This window comes from Serinus canaria, chromosome 20 (genome assembly GCF_022539315.1).
Source record: "Serinus canaria isolate serCan28SL12 chromosome 20, serCan2020, whole genome shotgun sequence".
Lineage (NCBI taxonomy): Eukaryota > Metazoa > Chordata > Aves > Passeriformes > Fringillidae > Serinus > Serinus canaria.
In genome coordinates this window covers 601,054-624,777 of record NC_066333.1, presented here as the reverse complement: position 1 = coordinate 624,777, position 23,724 = coordinate 601,054, and the positions used below count along the sequence as shown (strand labels likewise).

The 23,724-nt window shown below is 54.5% G+C and overlaps 1 protein-coding gene across 5 annotated transcripts in view; it reads right to left on the bottom strand.

Annotated features, from left to right (window-relative positions):
- The window catches only part of CHD6 (chromodomain helicase DNA binding protein 6), a 92,807-nt gene that overhangs the window by 26,941 nt on the left and 42,142 nt on the right, over window positions 1–23,724 (bottom strand). For 3 of the 5 annotated variants that reach the window (XM_050982282.1, XM_050982280.1, XM_050982283.1), the window contains 17 exons: window positions 18,013–18,506; window positions 14,364–14,502; window positions 13,720–13,869; window positions 10,875–10,940; window positions 10,364–10,422; window positions 9,437–9,554; window positions 7,773–7,859; window positions 7,404–7,553; window positions 7,000–7,121; window positions 6,167–6,410; window positions 5,550–5,726; window positions 3,829–3,972; window positions 2,824–3,079; window positions 2,159–2,369; window positions 1,456–1,651; window positions 768–932; window positions 194–373 (listed from right to left, as the gene is read on the bottom strand). In XM_050982282.1, the coding sequence (XP_050838239.1) occupies window positions 194–373; window positions 768–932; window positions 1,456–1,651; window positions 2,159–2,369; window positions 2,824–3,079; window positions 3,829–3,972; window positions 5,550–5,726; window positions 6,167–6,410; window positions 7,000–7,121; window positions 7,404–7,553; window positions 7,773–7,859; window positions 9,437–9,554; window positions 10,364–10,422; window positions 10,875–10,940; window positions 13,720–13,869; window positions 14,364–14,502; window positions 18,013–18,473 (2,925 nt within the window). In that variant the 5' untranslated portion in view covers window positions 18,474–18,506. The remainder of the gene's footprint in view (window positions 1–193; window positions 374–767; window positions 933–1,455; window positions 1,652–2,158; window positions 2,370–2,823; window positions 3,080–3,828; window positions 3,973–5,549; window positions 5,727–6,166; window positions 6,411–6,999; window positions 7,122–7,403; window positions 7,554–7,772; window positions 7,860–9,436; window positions 9,555–10,363; window positions 10,423–10,874; window positions 10,941–13,719; window positions 13,870–14,363; window positions 14,503–18,012; window positions 18,507–23,724) is intronic. The other 2 variants (XM_050982281.1, XM_050982284.1) reach the window with 1 other exon arrangement.

Genomic DNA, 23,724 nt, shown 5'->3' with positions numbered 1-23,724 from the left:
CCACACACAGGCAGGAGGTTGGACAGGTCTCCACACATAGGTAGGAGGTTGGACAGGTCTCCACACACAGGTAGGAGGTTGGACAGGTCTCCACACACAGGTAGGAGGCTGGCTGACCACTACTGTCCTGCATGTTCCCCTTTCTCCACCCCCAAAGGAAATCTCCCTTCCCTGCCACTGGAGCACAGCATACCTTTGCAAATGTGGAGCCCTTTCCTTCAGACTGGATCGTGATGGTCTGTGTCCTGCGCTGAAGGATCTGATCAATGTCTTCCTCACAGAACTTCGACCCCTCATCCTCCTCATCCATGAGTGCACCGTAGGCACCCTTCCGCAGCAGGTCCTCCACCTCCATCTTGGAGAGCTGCTGAACCTACCCAAAGCACAGCAGCATCACCAACCTGGCCAGCAACCACAACCACTGCAAAACAGGAGAAGGCTCCTCCCTCTGCTTTGGGAGAAAGGGCCCTAAGCCAACCCAACTTGCTGCTGTTAAAGCAAAGATGTCACTTCAAAACTCTTCCTGAGGGACCGTCAGGAAATTCAGTCCATGCCACTCCGGACATAGCATCACATGTCCCCTGTCCCCATGGCAGTGCGGGAACAGTCTGGCAGGCCAAAGAGCAGCAATGCAAATGTGTGGGACTGGACTCTCCCTCCCCAAAGCCTGCTGAGTCCCTGCTCTGACCTGGCACTGACTTGCAGGGGGAGGAGGAGGGATCTCCTGCAGAGGCTCCCACCTGGCCCCGCTCCAGCAGCCAACCTACCCCATTGGTGCTGCCCTTGCGGTTGATGTCCTGCAGCACAGCTTTATCCAGGCCCAGCTTCAGGCTGGCCTTGTCGAACATCTCCCGCTCATAGGAGTTCCTGGTGATGAGGCGATAGACCTTCACAGCCTTGCTCTGCCCGATGCGGTGGCAGCGAGCTTGAGCCTGTCAGTGCAGAGGGCACATGTCAGCGCAGGGAGCCCAGCTGGATGAGGACCATGTGGCTTGTGGTACTCTGCATCAGCATCTACACTCACCCACCTAACCCACAGTCAGCTCCCATCCACCACAGCACCCTCACTCCCTGCCTGTGGCTGACCTGGCAGGGCTCTGGCACAGCCTGCACAGCTGTGGAACGGGAATGAGAGATCCCAGCACCCTCAGGCAAGGAAACAGGGCTCAGGTTGGAGCTGTGGCTCTTTACAGATGTGGCACACAACACTGCGCCCACTCCAAAACCAGGTATGGACGCAGTGTTGCCTGCACTGTGGCACATCTGTGTTTTCAGAGCCACACTATGACCTCCCCCACGTCCTGGTCCCCCTGCCCACATTCCTGCCAGCCGTCCTGACACAGCACCTTGTGCCCAGCACAGCTGGTGCTGCTGTCCTGTTCTCCCTGCCTGGCACAAGTGACAGAAGCTGTGCCTCAGGACCTCCTGACAGCCTGGCCCTGCCCAACCCATTACCTGCAGGTCATTCTGTGGGTTCCAGTCAGAGTCAAAGATGATGCAGGTGTCAGCAGCGGTCAGGTTGATGCCCAGCCCGCCTGCCCGCGTGCACAGGAGGAAGACAAAGCGATCCGAGTCGGGCTTGCAGAAGCGGTCGATAGCAGCCTGGCGCAGGTTCCCGCGCACCCGCCCGTCGATGCGCTCATAGGTGTACCTGCTCAAGAGAGGGAGAGGTTAGAGCAGAATCACTGCAGGGCCTGAAGAGGCTGTGGCCTTCAAATCCCTTTCTGCTCCTTCCCCCAGGCTGTGTGGGCACACCTGTCAGGACTTACTGGCAGGACCTGCACCCAGGCGGAGGCCCAGGCCCTATCAGCCAGTGTGCACTGTGGCTGTTCCCAAAAGTCGTGCCTCTTACGATAACAAAATCCTCACAACCCCATGCATGGTGCATGGATATGGGGCTCATGGGAAGCAGGACCAAGGGAAGGATCTACTTTTACTTGGTCACTCTGAGGACTAGCCCTAGACTACACAGAATGAAAGGTCTCAGGTGCTTAGCTCTGGGGTCTCCGCACCCACCAGTAGTACATGGTAAAACAGATCCAGCAGTATGTGGGCATGGAATGGCCAAATCCCCACCCTGTGCTGTTGCCACTCTATGTGTAGTGCATGCAGGTAATGCTGTGGAGGAGCTGTGGTGAATGCTGGAGCCTGTACTTACCGTCTCTGGATGAGATAGTCCTCCAGGATGTCAAGGCAGCGCACCATCTGCGAGAAGATGAGCACCTTGTGCCCACCAGCGATCAGCTTAGGAAGCAGCTTATCAATGAGCACCAGCTTCCCAGCTGCCTGGATCATCGCCTGCAGCTGGAAGTCTGGTGCCTCTGGGCAGTGTGTTTTGCGGAAGTCTTCCAGGATCTTCTCTTCTGCCCCTGCCAGGTGAAAAGGGATGTGAGCTCTTGGCAAGGCTGGCAGTGCAGCTGCCCAGGGCAGCAGCAAAGGACCGCATGAGCAACAGAACTCATGCAGTCAGAGTTAGGGAGGCTGGCTAGAGACCTCCTGCAGACCCTCCACTCCTGGGACTAAACTTCTGTAGGTCTCACATCAGCTCTTGGCAGAACAAGTCAGGCTGGGACACTGGTCCTGTGTTGGAACACCCCCAAACACAGTGAGCCTCAGGAGACCCTAAGGTGCCCTTCAGCAAGCAGCCCTTGGAGGGAGCTGGGCTGCCGGGGAAGGCAACAGGACAGAGCACTGCCACAGCATCAGGAGATGGCACAAGGCCTGAGCTGGCTCCCCAGCTGGGCAAGTTCTGTTGGGAGGGAACAGTAAATGTTGCAGTGGTACCTGTGTGTCCCCCCCCCACTTCCTGTGCACAGCCCTCACCATTGATGAGGTATGGGTGATTGCAGCACTTGCGCAGCTCCATCATGGTATTGATGAGGTTGGGCATATTGTGCTGGTTGGCACCCTTGGAGAGGAAGGAGAAATTCTTCTCCAGGATGGCCCGGTAGTATTTCTTCTGGATATTGGTCAGCTCCACCTCAATGATGGTCTCCTGCTTGGGTGCCAGATTCTTCTCTACATCATCCTTCAGCCGTCGCAGCATCATGGGCTTGAGGATGGACTGCAGCTTCTTCACCTGCAGAGCAAGTGCAGACACTCACTGCCCTCCCTGCAGGGAAGCACATGGGCCAGCAGACGGGTCTGTTAGACTGGAGCCTCCCCATGCTGCAAACCCACTACAGGTGACTAGAGCAGCTGCTCAGCAGCCAGCCAGGACAACTTCAGGGCCTGGGGTCCTTGGGGCAGGCATGACCAGTCCCAGGCTATGAACTCCACATGCCTCTGCTGCCATCAGCCTTAAGAGTCTGATGCAGGAGGAGAGCTGAGAGTTTGGATGGTAGCTGAGATGGTGGTTGCTTCATGTGTCTGTGCCTGCTCCCACAGAATGACAATCTTTGTACAATTTCCACATTCAAAAGGCAGTGGGACAGCCCACGCAACTAAGCAGCTTCCCATGACCCACACTCAAGAAGAGCTTTGGAGGAAGGCTCTCCAGAGAAACCTGACAAGGGTGACTGACACATGGACTTACTGACCTCCCCATTCCCCTTGCACTTTTTTGGTCTCACGGTGGGAGAGGCAGGTAAGCTGTTCTACCCAGGCATGCAAGGGCAGCAGGGAGTCAGTTGGGAGCAGACCACTGCCTTGGTAGGGGCGGGTCTCCTCTCCCCAGAACAGCGTTGGGGCTCTGTCACAACTTTGCTTCTTCTGGTGTGAGGAGTCCCTATCCACTTCCAGGAAGCACATGTCTGAAAGCATGTCTGGTTTGGTCACCAGGTGCCCCAGTGGCCTGTGCTAAGTCGCTGGTATCACTCCTCCAGGTACCTGCTCCTCTGTCTTCAGGTCTCCAAACTCTTCCAGGAAGGCTGTCTCTGAGGGGAACTGCTGTGGCTCCAGAAAATTTAGGAGGCTGAAGAGCTCCTCTACCGAATTCTGCAGGGGGGTCCCTGTTAGCAGCACCTTGTGCTCCTGGGAACACACAGAAAACAGGTTGAGGGCTCAACCCCATTAGCTGGGGTTGAAGGTGTCCCAAGAACAATGCTTCTTGTCTTCCAGTTTAAGAAGCACTCTGGATGGCCTGGGACCACATACACACCGAGAGGCTTCCCTGGCCGTGGTGACACCCCTGACCGAGCCACTGCCACACAACACTGTCTTGTGGCTCCCAGGACGCTCCTGTGCACATGTTCCAGTCCAGCTCTGTGCAACAACAGTCAAACTCAAGATCTCACACTGCTCCCAGGCTTAAGCCCTGCCCTGGCACAAGAGCGTCAGGTAGGGCTGTGCTGGCGCTGGACAGGGACGCTGACAGAGCCCAAGCTTCTGTGCAGCTGGGGGCAGGATGTTTGTCTTCAGGGCTCACACAGAGCAAGAGGGAACACAACACAGAGCCATGGGACACCGAGGGGCAGCAGTGGCCTGCTGCTAGGGACAGTCTCAGCAGGGTGCTCCAAAATTAGCAGAGGCAGGTACAACTGCACACTGGGAACAAAGGGGAGCTTTTCTTAGAGATTCACCATGTAGGTACATGTGCAGTAAAAGGAGATGAGGTTCAAACAACCCCCAAGACCTGGGGGTGTGAGGATCAGATGATCCCTCAAGGGGAATGCTCTCCCTCCCATGACTGACAGCATGGGCTTTAGGCACCACCAGGTGCTGGTCCTGGGCGCACCAGCTCCTCTGTCCCAGCACTGTCAGAGCCTTGGGCTCACTACTCAGGCTAATCCCCCTGCCCCATCTAGAGCAGGAAATGTCCTCAGGAGTGGCCTGCTACAAAAGAAGGGCAATTGTAAGGTGGGAGACTCCCAGAGGACTTATACAAAGGGAGGTGATGGCATAGAAAGAGGATCAGTAGCAACCCTGCTTTGACCCAAGCTCACAATGCAGCAGAGCCCTACATAAGACACAAAGTCAGGGGAAACAGCCAGGTCTTTGGAACTTGTGGGAGTAACAAGACAAATTATTTTCAGAGGCCTGGCCCAGCTACAAGTGAGTGTGAAGGAAGCTGAGTACAGCTGGAAGATCCAAAAGGCCTGCTGGCCCTTGGTCCAGCTAACAGCAACACTGCTTCTCCCAGGGCTGGAAAAGAGCTGGACATCCAAATAATTTCTCAGAGCAGCTCACTGATCCCTTTGTTAACCTGGCATGGAGTAACATATTTGCACAGTAGTAAGAAACCAGCTTGAACACCACAGCCCTGCCCAGTGTAGGGCACAAGACATAGCATGGCCAGGGGTATTGTGCAGGGCTGCCCAGCAACTGCCCCCATGAGCTGCAGCAGCTTACACTGTGCTGCAAGGATGGACAGGGTCTGGCAGGGAGCACCCCCACGTGGGAAGGCACAGGGAAAGGTAATATTCCACTTTGGCAAAAAGAAGTTTGTGACGGCTGCAGGGCACCAGTGCCCCATCCATCAAGGGGTCCTCTGGATGGTTTTCCTCCAGCCTGGCACAGGGCCTAAGCTGCTGACAGTGGCATCTGACTGCTCAGCGTGGCCATCTCCAGCCCACTGTGCTCCCAGGTGAACCCGGGCAGGACATGCTCACCAGGGCCATGAGCTTCAGCCCCTCCAGGAGTTTGCAGTTCCTGTTCTTCAGGCGATGTGCCTCGTCAATGACCACACAGCGCCACTGGATCTTCTTCAGCTCTGGGCAATCAGCAAGGATCATCTCAAAGGTGGTGATAACCACCTGGAACTTGAAGATCCCAGGGAGAGGGTTACCCTAGGGAAACAGAAACATGAGTTTGAGTCCTATGGGGTGGCAGCACACTGTCAGACCTCCTGTCTGACAGCATCAGAGTGAGTCAGTATCTGACTCTGAGCTGGAATTTCCCCAGAATAATCTCTCTCAAGCATTGGTCAGGTTTCTGCAAGCCTCCGTGATGGGCACAGGCTGCGTATCTCCAAACCAGACACTGCCCCAGGGCAGGCACATAGGCCTGGACAAGAAGAAGGATTATGCTGCACCCTCCCTGTTCTGCACGAGTTGTGCCCGTTCACTCACACACAGTGCAACCTGAGCTCATGCCAGCAAATGGGGCTGCAAAGATCATCTTTCCTTCTCCAAATGAACAAGCTCCACAGGCAGCTCAGTGCTTCCCAAGTAAAGGAAGCCAGGGCTGGGGGACACATGCCAGGAGGGCTGTGTGCATCGGTCAGTACCTGTGTGTCCCTGTACACCATCTCGTACTGCTGGATCATCTGCCGGCTGATCTGGCTGCCGTGGTACACGATGGCGTTCATCTCCGTCCAGGTGCGGAACTCCCTCTCCCAGTTCGTGATGGTGGAGAGAGGTGCGATGATGAGGAAGGGGCCACGGATGCCCATCAGGAATATCTCTGAGAGGAAAGTGATTGACTGGATTGTCTTCCCCAACCCCATCTCGTCAGCCAGGATGCAGTTCTTCCTGCAGAGACGGACAGGGTCAGGTCAGTGTGGCTCTTGGGGGCAGAAACCACTCTGTCACCAACTCTTTGATGGGATGTCAGGCACACCACATCTGCCCACACTTCTCTGACCCTGCAGCATGGAGCGTGGGGGCACTTTGGTATAGCGGCCCAAATACGTCTGGGTAAGCCAGCCAACTTCTTGTAACATCATGGATTCCAAATCAGCATGAAAGATGCTGTTTTTCAGGTACACATAAGCCAGGGAAAGATGCATCTGATGGCCTGCTGCAGCCAAGAACATGCATATTCCCACCTGCCTGCCACACAATGAGTCACCAGTAGCCTGGCCAGTACCAAAAAACCAGGTGTATCTTAGAATCATAGCTAAGCCCTATTATCTCCAAGACTCATCAGCATATACCAGGGAGAAACACTCCTAAAGATTCAGTTGCAAAGTTAAAGTAAATACACTGATTCTGGCAGCTGCCAGCCAACTACCCGTTTGTCCGCTCTGCTCCCCAGCTTTGCTGTTCCCATGACAGCACACACAGGGCCTGCTGCCAGTAGGACTGCTCATGGCAGCACTGGGCTCCTGCCCCTCCTCACCTGTTATACCAGTTAAAGAGCAGCCAGTTCATTCCCTCCAGCTGATACTCCCGCAGTTGGTTGCTGTTCTTGTACTCCCGGGACTTCTCCAGCTTCTGCCAGGACTCGGACGCTGGGCGCTCCTAGGAGGGGACAGCAGGAACAAGGTCCATAGGAGATGCTAATGCCCAGTGAGGCCAAATCCCGCTGCTGGGGCTGCACATCAGGGACAACATTTCAAAGCAGTCACTGACAGCTGAGTCATAGCAAGGGCTTGGCCTCTGGAACCCACCCCTCCAACCTCCACAGGGGAGGATACAGGGCTTGCACTGCAGCACCAGGGACAAGGTCAGCACTGCTGGACTGTGGCAAGACACAGCCAGTCCCTGCGCCCAGGGCAGAGAGCTGCCAGCTGGGTACGTTACCTCAGGGTACGTTACCATGTGCTTGATTTCTGGAGGGATTTGGAGGGCTTCAAACTCTTTAATCTTCCCTGGGTCAACATCCTCCTCCAGTTCCCAGGTGCTCTCCTCATAGGGCAGTGAGCACCACTTCACCAAGTAGTGAGTCACCTCCTGCAGCACAGAGAGAAACAGGCTCAGAGACAGGGAGGGTCAGCAGCCCTCCACCCACCCTGGGCCAAGGGCCCTTAGAAACAGGGAAACCTGTGCAAGGGAAGGCTGGGAAGGCTCAGGGTGCTCAGAGATGACCCACAATGTACACCATGGGGCCGGGCCTCCTGCCAAGTCTCCCTCCTTCCCTCCATGGGGCAAGCAAGAGATGCAGCCTCTCACCTCCCCAGTGTCAGGGTCCTTTGTGTGAGCCACCTCCAGAATTCGATCTACCTCCACATAGTCAGGGTTGAACAAATCCTCATCAGGCTGTGATGGCAAACAGTAAAACAGGAGGTAAGTTCAAGGTGATTCCAGGGTTAAACAGATGGGCACAAGTAAACAGCTGCAGGGCATCTGTCCCCAGGATGCTGCTAACTGTGTGCAACACACCAAGTGCCCTGGACACAGGTACAGACATCTGTCTCTAGGCAGGGAGGATGCAGGAACCTGGCAGAAGGCAAAGCTCTTTCTTTAGAGCAATCACATGCTCTGTGTTACCCTTGCTGGGAGGCAGGAATGTCCCCTCCAGCCTATCTGGCCCAAAGGTACAAGTCCTAAGCTGTCTGCTTCAGCTGATGTGCAGCATCCAGAGCTGTGACCACCACAGTACACAGCACCCAATGAACCCCACGGCTGCAAAGAGGTGACACCTTGGTCTGTGTCTCTACCTCCCTCTTGCCCCACCTGGCATAGTCCTTGGAGAGACATGGCCTAGGGCTTGGGAAGGAGAAAAATCAGGCTTCTATACTCATAACTCCCCAAGCCCTAGTTAGTTACAGGAAAAGAGCATGTGCTCCTTGCTGAACTGTTGGTGGTACAGAGTGTTCCAACACATGTATTTTTTTCCATCCTGAGAAAGACCCCAAACAGACTCGTGAGTGAGAAATCTGACACACACCCCAGCTTTCCAGCTACAAAGAAGAAATTTTCATAGCCTACTGGCCTGATTTATACTTGTAAGGAGCAGTTTGAGGAGATCCAACAACTATCTCTGGAGGAGTAATATAAATTATAGAACACCTTTCATACTAAGCAACATTAATCTGCTTATAGAGCAGAGCAGGCAGGAGCTGCCCTAAGCCCAGATATTTATAGCTCCCTCTCTCCCACAGCATCTCTGCTCCACCACAGAAGCACCTCCAGCCTTATATGCTGCCCCACCCTCCCACCAAGCAACTCTTCCAGAGCTGGCATTGCCCTGCAAGCAACACTTGCCACCCTGCTCATAATTCCACCAGTGACACTAGAGGTGTCCAGGGCACAGTCATGGCTCCTCAGCTCCAGCCCTGGCGCCTTTGGCCCTGGAGACAGACTGGTCTGGGCAGCTCCTGGCCTGCTCAGCCATGGGACTGGGCTCAGAGTCAGGCACCACTGCTTACTGTGCTCTGTGGTTATTAATTGTTGTGGTGTTGTGAGGGTCCCAGGAGGAGGTGAGAGATACGAATCTGACTCCAATTTCTTAGAGGGCTGATTTATTATATTATGATATGATATGATCTTATATTATAAGAAAATTATATACTAAAACTATACTAAAGAAAGACAAAGGAGACATCAGAAGGCTAGAAAAGAATGAATAATAAAAAACCTGTGACTGACCAGAGTCCTGACAAAGCTGTACTGGGATTGGTTATTAAGTAAAAACAATTCACATGGAACCAATCAAAGATGCACCTGTTGGAAAGCAACCTCCAAAGCACATTCCAAGCAATCAGATAATATTGTTTACATTTCGTTTTCTGAGGCTTCTCAGCTTCTCAGGAGAAAAAATCCTGGCAAAAGAGAAAAAATCCTGGCAAAGGGATTTTTCATAAAATATCACAGTGACAGTGCTCCACTCTCACCTCTGTAAAAATATGTTTCATCTGAGCCTGCTTGTTCCGGAAGCGCTTTATCTTCTGCGAGATCCTGGGGTCCTTCTCCAGCTCCTCCAGTGTTGCCCATTTACAGTGGAGGTAAGAGCTGCAGGGGGGAAAAAAATCAACATGTGACCAAGAGGCCTTTGGTCCCAAACCATCCATCACACAGAGCAGCATGGATCTCCCATCAATCCAGAGAATGACCAGCTCATGTCTATGCCTATGCCAACCCAAACTGGGGAAAGCCATGCCCCAGGACCAGGCCAAGACTAAGCACTGAAGCTGCAGCAGCTTCCCTGCTTCCCATCACAGCTGGCTTGGGACAATGATGCCTTAAGTTTTACCTTTAATATTTTCCAATATTTTATTTAATTTTTTTATTGCAGATTCTGTACTGTATTAGTATATAACTCTGAACTTCACAGAAAGTGTTAGCAAGTTCTCTTCACAGTTTAGTTAGACAAAACAATCCTTTTCCAGCCTGAGAACCAGCGACACCGTTGCAGCTTCAGGCCCAAGAAGTGTAAACAGCAAATTGAGGAGAGCAATCTGGGAGGACGTGACTTCAAAACCTGAAGCTGTAATTGAACAATTAACCCAAATATACAAATGGACTAAAATTTATAAAAGTTTGAAAACTCATGATTCATTGTCCATCTTGGGTGTAGCCTCAGCCAGGCTCTTGTACTGCCCAAGGTGTATCCTTTGAAGGCCTTTTAATAAATCCCTTCTTTATTCTTTAACTCTGTCCAGCCTCTGTTCTAGACAGCATCTCCAGGCATCAACAGGGGCAGGAAACAGGGATGCTGGGGCTGCAGCTAGGGATGGGACGGAGGTGGGAGCGCACAGTCCTTGCTCCTGCATGCACAAGGCCCACAGAAAAAAGCACCACAAGTACAACTCTGCACGTACAAGTTCCTGTACTTGACGTAGAACTCCTCTGTCTCAAATGCCAGGCCTCCAGGATGAGCCTGAAACCAAGGGAAGGAGAGTCAGTGACAGTCAGAGGCTGTGCAGAAGCTGGGGGGGCATTCTCAGCCATCCCCTCCCTGGCCACAGGCTCCAGGGACTGAGCCCCAGGGATGGTGAGGACAGCCAGGCACTCATTGTGCTGTTGCTCCAGAGATGCAGTAGCCCTGGGGAACATGACGTGAGACCACCCTTGAGCACGGAGAACTCCAACACTTTCTGGGCATTAGCCCAGGCCTGACTCCTCTTCAGAGGCTTTCTGATGCCCAGGATGGAAGAGGCACCACATTGATCCACAGCTCAGAAAGATGCCAGTCTGGGCATACCCCAGCACCCCACCACAGAAGCAAGAGCACCAACTGCTGCCGTCTCATGTCCCTGCTGCACAGGGCAACCAGGTCCCATCCGTCCTCTGCTCAGGGACTCTAGCCTCACTGACATCTTTGCCACTCACCTCCTTCTGCACCATCCTGGAGGCAAGGATCTTCTCAATGATATTGGCATCATCCTCGGGAGGTTCCTGGGGACAGGAAAAGAGAGCTCTGTTTTTCTGGCTCATCACACAGCCCTGGCACTCTCCCAGAACTGAACGGCTGCTTGCTGCTCTCCCAGTCCCCCAGCCATGCAGACAGAGTTGGCACTGGGAGATGGGAGAGCTGTGCTTGGGGAGCCCCTGCTGGGGCTGGGTGTGAGGGTGTAGGTGCTGCCAGCCCAGCTACCCTCACCCTCTGCCTGTCCTCTTCAGGTCAGCCAGGCCACAGCAGTGTCAGGTTTGCTGTGTGGGTCCTTCCAGCCACACCAGGGCAGCCAGAGAGAGTGGAAAGCTTTCCAGAAAAGAGGAGGGAGCTTGGGCACTTCTGCCCATGGACTCAAGGAAGGGATTATGCCAAAACTTTGCACATTCCTGCTCCAAGGCACTCTCCATGCCATATTCTGCTCATGCCTTGGCCGTTATGCAGCCCCATAGCGCTGTATAGCCCCAGGGCCTCAGGAGAGCAGGCAGCATTTCTGCCAGGCCCTGCCACATGTCACCCACATGCTGTCATCTGCCCATGGCCACAGGACATGGACAACAGTACCTCACCCCACCACTCTCCATGCAGCTCTTCCTGGCAGGCTTGAAGTGATGCCTCATTCTCTCTGCAGGCTTCTACCCATACATACCCTCTGCTGGCACCCAGGGGCTCCAGCACAGCTCCTCTCACTGAGCACAGGCTTTGCTGCAGGCGGCCCTAATGCTGTCCAGCTGCCAGCTCTGGGGAGGTGGAGGCTTTCCTGGCTGCAGCTTAGCCAGATCAGCCCCACCAAATGCCAAGGGACAAGAGAGCCAGGCTTGTGCCTGTCTGTGCCACCCCCGGAGGAAGATGCAGGGGAGATGAGGGACACCAAAAACATGAAGCCTGCTTGAGCATTAGAAATATCAGTTCTGCTTTTGCTAGAAGATAGTACAGCAGAAGGAGGAGCAAAGTGCAGAGCACAAAGCAGAAGAACTCTGTTCATTCCCTTCTGACAGAGGCAGAGTATGGACCAAGGCAAAGCAGCCCTGAGGTGTCACTTTGCAGACTAGAAAGTCTCCCAAAGAATGGCATGGGGCAGGCTAGTGAAGGACAGACAGACAGGGCACCCCACACCACTCATCTGAAAGTGTCTGGGAAAGCCAAGACCATGCCCAGGGCCACAGCAACCCTTCCATCCCCAGCCCAGAGGTGATTGGTGCCTTGGCACTGTCCTTGAGTCCAGAGCAGGATGTTGAACCCAGCATCACAATGCAATGAGCAGAGAACAGCAGCTCTGCCTGGGCTCCCTGGCTGCCATCTTGAGGCCCAGAGCAGGATTTCTGCCCTATTTGGGGAACTCTGCCCTAAACTGGGTTAAGACAGCTCTGACCACAGTGACTGTGGTCACAGTGACAGTGACCACAGTGACTGTGCAGTGCCTGTTCCCCTATGCCCAGGCATCTATCCTGGCACTGCTGGGCTCTGCTTGACTCTCCCACAGAGGGTTTGTGTGAGCTTGGCCATCACAGCAGTGCAGTGCCCTGGTGCCGGGAGCTCCCATGCGGATCCACAGCCCTTACACAGGCTTCCACTGGTCTGTGGCTCACTGCTGGCTGTCTGAAGGCTGCTGGAGGAGCTCTGCACTGCCCAAAGAGCTCTTTCGGACTGTGGCCAGGGTGCAGGGGGAAAGCTGCAAGATCAGGCCATGGAGAGAGCAAACCTGAGGATATGAGCACTCATATCCTGCCCTGGCTGTCAGTTCTGATCCTGGAAGCAGCCATAGGCAGGCTCAGCTGGGCAGGCTGGCCAGGCCTCAGAGCAACCACCCAGCCTGGCTTTGGACAACAGCTTTAATGACCCATCTGGAACAGGAAAAACTGAGGTGGAAGTTTAGGACTGAGAGGAGAACAGGGTGGTCAGGACACATGTCAAAGGCAGCTCACACCTGCTGCTTTGAAAATCTCACTAGGGGAGATGACTGCCAGGAGCCCAGCTGGGGGACAGCTTCAGGCAGAGCTGAAGCAGCACTGGAGCATGTCCTGTGGGTGTGTGGCAGCCCCAGGCCAGGCATGGATCATCAGGTCAGGGCTTATCAACAGAGCTAATACCCACAAAAACCTTGAGAAGAGGGGATTTGAGAGGGTAACAGAAACACCATGAAAACAACCAGTGACCATTATTAATATCTGACAGCTTTGTCAGTGACCAGAGAGATGGAAAGAGCTGCAGGATCCAACAGACAGTCACAGACAGGCAGGAAGGAGCAGCCAGCACTGAACCAGTGGGCAGAGGCAGAAGGACAACAAGGCCCAAACCGCAGTGGCACTGGGTGGTCCCTGCCATGCTGCCCAGATTTCTGCCATGCTGCCCAGCAGATCAGCTCAGATGGCAAGGTCAGGCTGGCATCACTACACTCTGAGGCACTGATGGAGAGCAGCAATGAGGGCAGAAAAAGATGATATGGCACCTACAAAGCCCTCAGCCAGCAGGAATAAAACAATAGAGTAATCATGGACAGGAGCTACAGAGACCAAAGCCAAAGGTGGGCATGGGCAGCGGGTAGAAAATGTCCAGCTGCATCACACATTCCAGAGGCCTAAGTCTCCAAGCAGGATGGGGACAGTTGGACCAGCATGCCTTTTGTCCATCTCACAGTTCCTGAAAAGCCAGCCTGAACCCTCCCAGACAGTCACTCTCTCACCCCATCCTTAAGCTGGGACCCACCACTTCCTCAAGCCTCAGCACTGACATTTTGGAATACCCTGCAGGAGGCAGATCGCCCAGTCCCACCCCCAGCCCTACCTCTGCCTGCCACGCCAGAGTAGAGGCGGAGAGTGCCGAGGTTCGCCCAGCTCCCAGCACGGCAATTGTCTCACCATCATCATCCACAACCTTGAAATCCAGGTCCTCGTTGTACTTCCTCCTCTTCACCTGCCGTCCTGAGCGCCGCTTCTGTACAAGGGATGAAAAAGGGCAGTGCCGGCAGGCACGGACAGACCAAGGACCTCCTCATTGCTTGAGTGGCAGAGAGAAAGCCCCAGAGCTGCCAGAACTCCTCCCAGGCCCCAGCAGGATGGGGGTGGTGGGAAGAACAGGCACTCGTTGCGGTGCTGAGACCCACCCTGACCCACAGAGCCCCAGCAGTCCCTAAGCCCTGCAGAGATGCAGGGCGCAGGTTGCAGGGCCAATGTGCCCCCTGTGCTGTGCCAGGAAAGGGAGATGCCCAGAGCTGTGGTGGAGAGGGACACTCGAGGCTGACACACGCAGGGCCCAGGGCAGCAGTTTGCATGCAACCCTGGGCCAACAGCCGATTTCAGGCTGATAGAAGCTGACCACAGTGCTGAGCATGCTCTCTGATTCCTGTGCCCAGAGGCCCTTGCTGTGGTCCCACTGAGAGGCAGCCAGGATTTCACCCACCAGCAGCCAGCTGAGGGCTTTGGACATACCTGGCTGTCAGCTGACTCCACAGACTCCTCTGGACTCTGTACAGATGGGCTCAGGAGATCCTGATCCAAATCCAAACTGTTCACTGGTATCTCATTTTTCCTCTTTCCTTTCTTCTTCTTCTCCACAGGGGTGTCTTTGCTGCCGAGGCAGACTGACAGTTAGATCATGTCGTGGGATCCCAGGAGAGAGGCAGCAGGCACCACACAGAGAACTGCTGCCACTGGATCACCCAGAGGCAGCTCAAGGCTCCTGGGACTCCCCCAGCACTGGGGATCCCCAGTCGCTGATGCTATTAAGCACACCAAGTGTTTCTCCATCCAGCTCCAGAACACTGGGATGAAAGAAAGGGTCCACCTGCCCTGCCTGGTGTGGAGGCCGGGTGCTCTCACCAGCCAAGGGAACAACCCCACAGGGGCTGGAGGAGCTGGGGTTCAGCTCACGGGGTCTAGCACAGGCACAAAGAGGATCTGTCCACCACCAAACTCAGTACACCAAGGCAGCAAGGTGCCTGCTCTGACCACAGGGCTCCCAAACTGTGTGTGACCAAAGTCAGAGCAAATGTGCTGACCAAAGTCAGAAATAAAGTTCAGCAGCTTCAGAGGCAACCCATGTCCTAGCACCCTGGAAACGAACCTTCAAGTCCAGTCTTAGGAGCACTGGCCACACTGCTGGTCACCTCCTGCCTGTGCCACCGAGCCCTGCCAGACCCCAGTAAACCTTTACACCAAGCCCAAGCTGCTCCAGTTCACAGTTTGTGTTCCTGAGTCACAGCACTGAGTCCCCTCCCGGGGCAGCTGAGCAGACTGGTGTGAGCCTCCAGCTGGCAGGAGTTAGGCCCTGTGATCGCCACAGACACAGGAGGATGCAGATCCAACTCCCACAGATGCAATGGCCCATCACAACATTCACTGCCCACTCCAAGGGCCCGCTGGGAAGCTCTGTCCCACAAGGCAACTGTTCTCCACACTCAGGGCACAGAGGGGATTTGGGCTCTGTGCCCATGAATCCTACCACCTTCCTGAAAAACATGGAAAGATAAGCCCAGTTCCACGGCATGTTCTCAGGGTAAGGGCCACCTGCACCCCTGCCTGCACAAGGAAACAGAACCAGGGAGCACCACAGTAAAAAAACAACTGCTCCCAGCATGCCAGTCCATCCTTTCCCTCTGCAAGAAACACTGTTAAGGGAATGGCTCCAAAGAGCTGGTGCTTGTCCCGGGGCTGAGCAATGCCTCCTTCCTCTCTTCCAGCCCCACCACTCACATCCCAGATCTGGACAGTAGCAGAGGAACCATTAGTTTCAAAGCAATGTCAAGATTTTAGCTCCATTTGATAAGAAAAATCTCTGCTTGCCTGTGACTAGCAAAAAATAAAGGTAAAAATCTGTTGTTCAGGCCAAAAATGCCCTGGCAGCGCATATATGCCTAAATTAGAGGCCCTGAAAATGCTCTGTGAGCAGCGCTTCTACCAAGCAATAACTCCCAAGATATTGATTTGTAAGTCACAATTAACAACTGCTTCATTCATGAGTCAGTCATTGACTATGATTAGAAATAATTTAAAAGAAATTATGTCACCATTATCTGCCACTTAGAGGACTCACAGCAATCATTCCATCTGCAGAGTACAAACTAACCAAAACCTGCTGCTCACCTCTCCCTTCCCTGTGCTGTCAGGGCCCCCCAGCTCCACATGGCCGGAGGGCACAGGGGGATACATAGCCCTGCTCCCTGCAGAGATTCCACCCTGACACCCATGGCCATCCCTCACACATGGGGTTTGCTGGTGGCTGACCCAGAGCCCAAAGCAAGTCTGAAAAATGGCTCAAAGAGGGGCTACAGAGGCCGGGAAGTTGTAAGGAGGACCCACGGGCTGGACTTCCCAAGCAGAAGAGCTGCAACTAGGTCCTCCTGGAAGGCACAGATGACTGGGAGGAAGCACCACAGGCTCAGGCTATACTGGGATAGAGCATAAGGAATGCAGAGAGCTTTGTGGAACTCCCAGACTCCCACACACAGTTTCTTCTGGTTGCATGATGTGTTGCAGAGTGTGGTTTGCATGAAGTGGCCTCTCCACCAGGGCTCTGCTGGTACCCAGCACAGCAAGCTGGCTGCCTTTCAGCCCCCCATGGAATGCCCAGAATCTGCTGTGCCCAGTAGGAGAGCCAGGGTTTCCAAATCTGCAGCTGGGGTTACCTTGCCATGAGCCCCGTCTCTGGCAGGGTGATGTGTCCACCAGCTACCCTGTATGGGCTGCCCTGTCTGTAACGGTCAGCACCCTGTGAAGGCACTGCTGGCAGCCAAAGGACCTACAAGAGCCATGAATGCCCTCCCAAACCTCCATGGCCTGCTCTTCCCCTGGGTTCCCCTGCTTTGTGTGGTCCCACAGGTCCTGCTGCACGGGCAGATCTCTGTGAACTGCCTGCATGGCAGGTCCTTACTGGTGGAGCAGAAGTGTCATTAGGAAAATCAGATAGCTGCATCCCTCATCCCAGGACCCTTCCTGGGGTGCAATGCTGCATGCACATGGGCTTCATCCATCCCTTCCTTGCCTGCAGCCCGTCTCCTTCCCTCTCCACCTCTATCCCTCTGCTGCAGCCTTCCCTGGGGCCTGGAGGAGCCCTTCACTAACCCTCCCAGCAGTGTCCGCTTGATCCGCCCATCCCCATCTGCTCTGGCTCACCAACTCATGATGAACATCTGCAGAGCCCTGGGCTCAAGGAAGAGCACAAGTGACAGCACTGCATGGCTCAGGGGACACGGCACCCAGCTCTCATCCTGCTGAGCAACCCACACATCTTCTTGTCCACAACCAGCCCATAACCAATGGCACCAAAGGCCACCCCAATGGCAGCTCCACAGCCATGGCCTCTCCAGGATCTGGCTGTCAGTGAGCTCTGAAGGAAGAGGGCTGTGGAAGACCAAACTAAACCAGTACTCTTGAGACCTGCTCTGCTCCCTGCACACACTCGCCATTAAAAAGAAACCAGAGCTTCTGGCCAACCAGCCTGTTAATTAAAAGACTGAGGAATTACTGGAGGCAGTGGCGCTGGCCTGTGCAGGACAAGGGAGTCCTCAGGCCTCCCCCCACTGCTGGCTTTGACTGTCAGCACAACTCCACAGCTGCCAGAAGGGACAAGTCTAACTGGAGAGGGAGAGGGGATGGGAGCTGCTAAACCATCCTCCCAAACCCAAGCCAAGGGGAGGCAGGCTGCTGGCCCTGGGTGTGCAGAGACCCTCATTTGCACACAGTCCAGGGCCAGGTTTTTCTCATTCACATACCCTCTGCCCAGGCCCCAAATCATATATGACAGGCTCTCTGCCACACAGTACCTCACTGTCCTGGTGGGACATCTCCTCTAAAGTCCCTTTTGCACCAGGATGGTGGGCTCAAAGGCCAGACCAAGGAGAGGCCAAGACTCTCTGGTCCTCTTATGGATCTCGAGTCTCACGGGGCCATATACCCCAAAGAGCACCTGCCTGTCCCATCTCTGCGTGGCCAGAGAGCTCATCCTGGCATCTCAACCAGCACATTCAGCCTTCAGACCAAGTATCCTGCACACCCATGCTGCTCTCTCCCAGACGCAGCTCATGCAAGCCCACAGCCCTGCCCACAGCAGGCACAGGGAAAGGACCACACCAACACCCACCTGCTCTTCTTGGATCTTGATCTGGGGGCTGGCTCAGAGCCACTCTTCTTGTCTTTAGGCTCCTTCGGGGCTTTGGGTTCCCGAGGTTTCCGGGGCTTCTTAGCCACCTCCCTCTGCTTGGGCTCCTTCGGCTTCTTAGACTCCTTCACCTTTTTAGGCTCTTTTGGTTCTTTAGGCTCTCTCCTCCTCTTTGGTTTCACCTCCACAGCTGCTTTATCTCCCCCTTCCTGCTCTCCCAGATCCTTTTTCTTCCGTTTCTTCTTCACCCCTGTGCCCCCGCTGTCCTGCATCCCGTTCTGGGTGCTTGTCCGCTTCTGGGCAGCCCCACTGGGCTCCTCCTTCGGGCACTGGCACTGGCCACCTGTGTTTGTGGCTGTCACTGTCACCTGGTGGGGCACCTCGTCCTGCTCTTCACTGCTGGCAAAGGCGTCCTGCGTCTTGCACTCCCAGGCAGACGACATTGGGGAGAGGCTCAGTGCTTTGAAGCTTGGTGGCTGCGGAGAGAATGCAAAGCGACAGGTGAAGCAAACGGCACAGGTGTGAAGAGCAGGTGCCCCAGGGGAACTGCAGCCCCACAAGGCTCCAAGCACCCAGTGCAGCATGGTAGCATCCCTCAGCATTTGGGGACCAAGGCTAACACCCACCATGAGCAGACACAGATCAACGGGAGGAACCCCTGTCTCTGCCCAACAGAGGCTGACTGACAGAGGCCTTTTGGCTCCCCCCTAGCCCACTCAGGTCCCAGCTGAGGTGGCTGGCCTCAAACATTGTGTGCCTCAAACACTGTTCTGCCTTTGATCAAATACTCCAGACTCCACTTGGCCAAGGCAAGAGCAACCTGTGCATCCACAGCACTTCCTGCCTGTTGCCCCAAGCCAGAGATTGTCACAATAGGGCAAGGAGAGGGAATTAGGGATGCCTAGCAGCCTACAGAAACAAAAAAAAGGGTTCCCAGGTCCATCTGGGGCAGAACTTGAGGCAGAAGAGAAGGGTTAGACCAGCACTGTTCACAGGAGCTGCTGTGTGCTGGGGCTCCCTCCAGGCCGGGAGAGAAGAGCTGCTCTTCCTCCTTCAGTACTTCCTTCATTTCCTGTGATCTTTCCAGCACTGAACACTGAAAGAAATTGAGCGGCTCCTGGGCGTGCTTGGCCACAGCAGCACTCAAGGGCCCCACTCTCCTCAAGCAGCAGTAGGAGTGCTGTGAGGGCCCAGGCTCAATGTGCAGCATCCTTCACTCCAGAAGAGCAGCCCAGGCTGGCAAGGCAGGCAGGGGACAGCCCAAGGAAGGGAGCTGTGGGTGACAATTCTCAGTGGGAACAGGAAACATCCCTTGCAGCAGCTGCCAGAGCAAGAGAGAGCAAGGGATGCACAAAGGAGCAGGCAGAAACGCAGCTGTGTGCTGCACGGATGGGGAGAGGAACATGTCAGGCTCCATTTCAGCTGCTCTGCCGTCAGTTCCTATCCCCAGCGCCCCAGCTCCTCCTAACACACGGCTCAGCCATGACCAGAGGGAAGCAGTGACCACTGCTGGGCTTGCTCATTGTTAGGGGGCTGGTAGGGCAGCACCAGATCAAGCTCAGCAGCACAACTGGGGCTGGAAAGCTGCTCCTGCAACTGGGGGCTGGTGGCTGTGCCACGAGACAAGACACGGGCCCTTCCCACAGCCTGGAGGTGTCAGCTCCTCATAGGGAACCCATGGGGCAGCCGGTGTGTGGCCCAGGAAGTGCCAGACAGCATCTCCTCTGCCTGTGGGGACAGGGGCAGTGTTTGCCCTGCCACCTCACACGCACAGCTGCCCCAGGCCAGGGGTACTGCTTCCTTCACAAGGCCCTTCCCCGGTGCTAGGATGGAGGTGCCAGTGCCTCTGGCAGCAATGCCCAGGCTCTGCAGAACCTCGGCACCATCCAGTTCCTCAAGACACCTCAGAGCTGTGGGAGAGAATGCAAATCTTTACATATTACAGGCTGAGGGCTGGAGTCCATGCAGGGTTGTCTAGGCACAGGGTGCTCTGTAACACTCGGACTTCTGATTCGGGTTAGATGGCAGCATTAAATGAAACAGACTGCAAGTGGACTGCTCCCTGATGCCGCTGGAGCCACCCATGAATGGGGCTGCAGGCTTGACTGGCATCGGTCAAGCAGGCTGCAGCAGCATCCCTCCCCACGCGCAGCCACCTCCAGCCCTGGCTGCTGCTGCTGTCTGCACCAGCAGCCTGGGATGGGGAAGCCGGCCATCCCACCACATGGACCAGCCATCATAGGGCTCTTCAGGAATTAAAGGGAACCTATTCAGGACCAGGGGAAAATCAGCACTATTGATGCTGCTTCTGAGACCACTGGCTGGCCAACAGGATCAGTCCCAGCCTTTGCATTCCTCAGTTCTTGTAAGATGGGGACCAGCTGTAACTATTTAGAATCATAGAATGGCCTGGATTGGAAGGAGGACCTTACAGAGATTATCTATTTCCAATACCCTGCTGTGTACAGGGACAACTTTCACTAGAGCAGGTTGCTCAGAACCCCATCCAATCTTGACTTGAACACCCCCAGGGATGGGGTAGTCACAGCTTGTCTGAGCAACCCCTTCCAGTGCCTCACCACCCTCACAGCAAAGAATTTTCTCCTAATATCTAATATTATATATATGTGTGTGTGTGTGTGCGCGTGCGTGCGTGTGCGTGCGCGTGTATTTCCTCCTAATATCTAATCTAACCTACTGTCTTTCAGTTTGAACCAATTCGTCCTTGTCCTGTCACCATATGCTCATGTAAAAAGGCCCTCTCCATCTTTCTTGTAAGCCCCCTTTAGGTAGTACCCCTGATAAGGACAGTAGAACAGAACAGCATTTTACTCACTTGATAAGAGCAGTAGAGCAACATTTACTTTTGTCAAGGACAGTAGAACACAACAGCACAGCCTTGTAGAAATAGATAAAGAATGTAAGTTAGGCAAGCAGAAGTCGTGCAAAGTGCAAGCAGGATGCCAGCTCAGCTCTGCAAGGCTGACAGAGTAGAAGCTATGCAAAACAGTGATACTGTGCTCACTCAAAAGCAGGGGTGGAGGAACAGCCACCTAAAATGGACACCAGAAGTTGAAGATGGACCCCAAAAAACCATGTAAGGACTTCTGATAAGATGTGAGACTATGTAAAATAAAGCCAAGGAAATGGGGATAGCTAATGAATATGTAATCAGTGTGCATGATAAAATCCCTGCTCACCCAACACTCATCCCACTGGAATGGAGGAAGGATTCCCCTGGGCAGCATGCTGCAATCAAGAATATCTGCTTCTAATACTCAAAACTGTGTTATAAAGTTTCTATCTAGATAATTTTGGCATCACTCTTTTCGGTAAGCCCCCTTAGGAACTGGAAGGCTGCAATTATGTCACCCCTAAGCCTCCTATTTTCCAGGCTGAAGAAACCCAATTCTCTCAGCCTTTCCTCCTAAGAGAAGTGCTCCATCCCCCTGATCAACCTGGTGGCCTCCTCTGGACTGGCTTCACCAGGTTTGTGTCTGTCTGGCACTGAGGACTCCAGAGCTGGATGCAGCACTGCAGGTGGGGCCTCACCTGAGGGGACTGTGGGGCAGAATCCCCTCCCTCGACCTGCTGCCCACACTTCTTTTGATGCAGCCCAGGACATGGTTGGTTTCTGGGTGCCAGCACACACGGCCGGGCATGTGCAGCCTCTCATCCACCAGCACCCCCAAACCCTTCTCATCAGGGCTGCTCTCAATCTGTTCCTGCCCCGGTCTGGATCAATGCTGGCACTGCTACCCAATTTACACTTCCTTAAAGATCTGTCAGCACTGTTCCACTCCCTTGTCCCAGAGGCCAGTGTCCCAGGGAATCCCACTGACTATCTCCCTGAAGAGCTAGAAGTCTGTTTCCCTAATTTTCAGTGTCAGCACCTTGGCCTGGGATCCCTGTGGGCATCAGGTGTCACAGCCTGCCGTGTCCCAGGAGCAGCGCTGGTCCCAGTCAGCAGTGACTGCCTCCATCTGGAGCAACCAGAGGCCTCTGGTGCAGGCCCTGCCATGATCAAATGCCAGCCTGTGGGACCCAGGCACACAGCCAGGGCTAACACAGGGAGCACACAGACAGAGGCAGGGAGACCAGGCTGCTTCCCACCAAGTGCTGCCAGCCTAGAAACTCTACTCCCAAAGCTGCTTGGTCTATTTTGAGGAGAGAATGCTTCATGTTAAGCTCCTGAAGCCCACAACAAGCTCTGGCCATACATGTAGGACACTGCTGCCAAGTACAGACTGCAGTGAGAGCCTGGCACACTGCCACGAGCCAGGGAATGGGTATTTTCTATTACTCCTCAATGAGGTTCAGTTTATCCTGGCTTCCCGTCAACAGGAAAAGCCTAAGAAAGCAGAGCCAGCTTGTACTCCTGCATGGCTCTGAAGCACCCCCACTGCTCTGCCTGCAGCAGCCTAGCTGGTCCCTCATGGCAGGCAGGAGCTCACTGTCCCTGTGCCGCTGCTGTCAGAACATCGGCTGCTATCCCTGTGCCACAAGGGAAATCACCTCTGCTTCCAAAGGGTGACAGCCTGAAGGGCCGGGGTCACACTGATGGGGACACAGCACCCACTGCAGGGAGCTCTGCTGCAGCAGCAACCTTGACCTGAGTGGTCTGAGATACAGGTGTCCAGGAGCCAACAGGCTGCCCACTGCTGTGACTGGGCTACTGGTCACTGTGTCTGCAGCCACAGCCAGCACTGCCATAGCACCACACTCAGATCCCCTTCACAGGAGAGGAACACATGTAGCTGCAGGAGCCTAAACCTGGCAAATCATAGCCCTGGGATATGCTGCAGCAGGGCAAGGCAGGCTGCTCTGGGTTGCTCCAGACCAGCTGGGAGCTGCTCTGGGCAATGCTGATCCTGAGGGGGCAGGGGTGGGGCAGGGCAGGCAGTATCTCTGTACACCGTCTGCCCAGGCTGCTCCAGCGACAGGCTGCACCCACACCTGTAACCCTGGGTGCCAATGCCCCTGCACCCATACCTGTAACCCTGGGTGCCAATGCCCCTGGGGGCATTCAGTACTTTGTAGTACTCATAAGGTAATACTCATAAGGTATTTGGGAAAACCACTAATTTTGGTTAAATCCTGCTGCCCTCCTAAGTGGCTTCTACTTCTCAAGGTGTGAGGAGGTCTCCTTGTCACACACTCTGTACAATTCAGTTTTGCCATCCTCCCCCTGCAGAGCTCTCTTGGCCCAGCTAAGGCATAAGTGACAAGTCACCCTCTCCTTGCAGGTAGGCTGTGCCAGCTCTCAGGCCACCTGCCTTATCCTGCTCAGCACTTCTTCCAACCCCACTGGCTATGGGGTGGCAGTAGGAAGCACACCAGAGGTACAACAGACTAGTAGGAAAGCTTCTGCTCTGTTTCTTTTCCCTTTACAAATCAGGGAATGCACCCTGGGACAACCTGCAGGCAGATGCCAAACTGCCAGTGCTTTACAGTGTCAACCAGGAGCAGGGACAGCCCTCAGTGACAACACATGCATGGCTGGTTCTCCCATACTTTACCAAGAGCATCTGGAGACTCTCCTCAACTTTTCAGCCTCCCTCTCCATTTCAGCATCTCAGATGACTGCAGAAATCAGCCAGCACTTTTCTTCCCCTATTTGTGCTGTGAAAGCAGCAACATCTTCCCTGTATTTGGCTTCCTTGCCTTTAACCAGTCACTAATTTACAGAAAGAC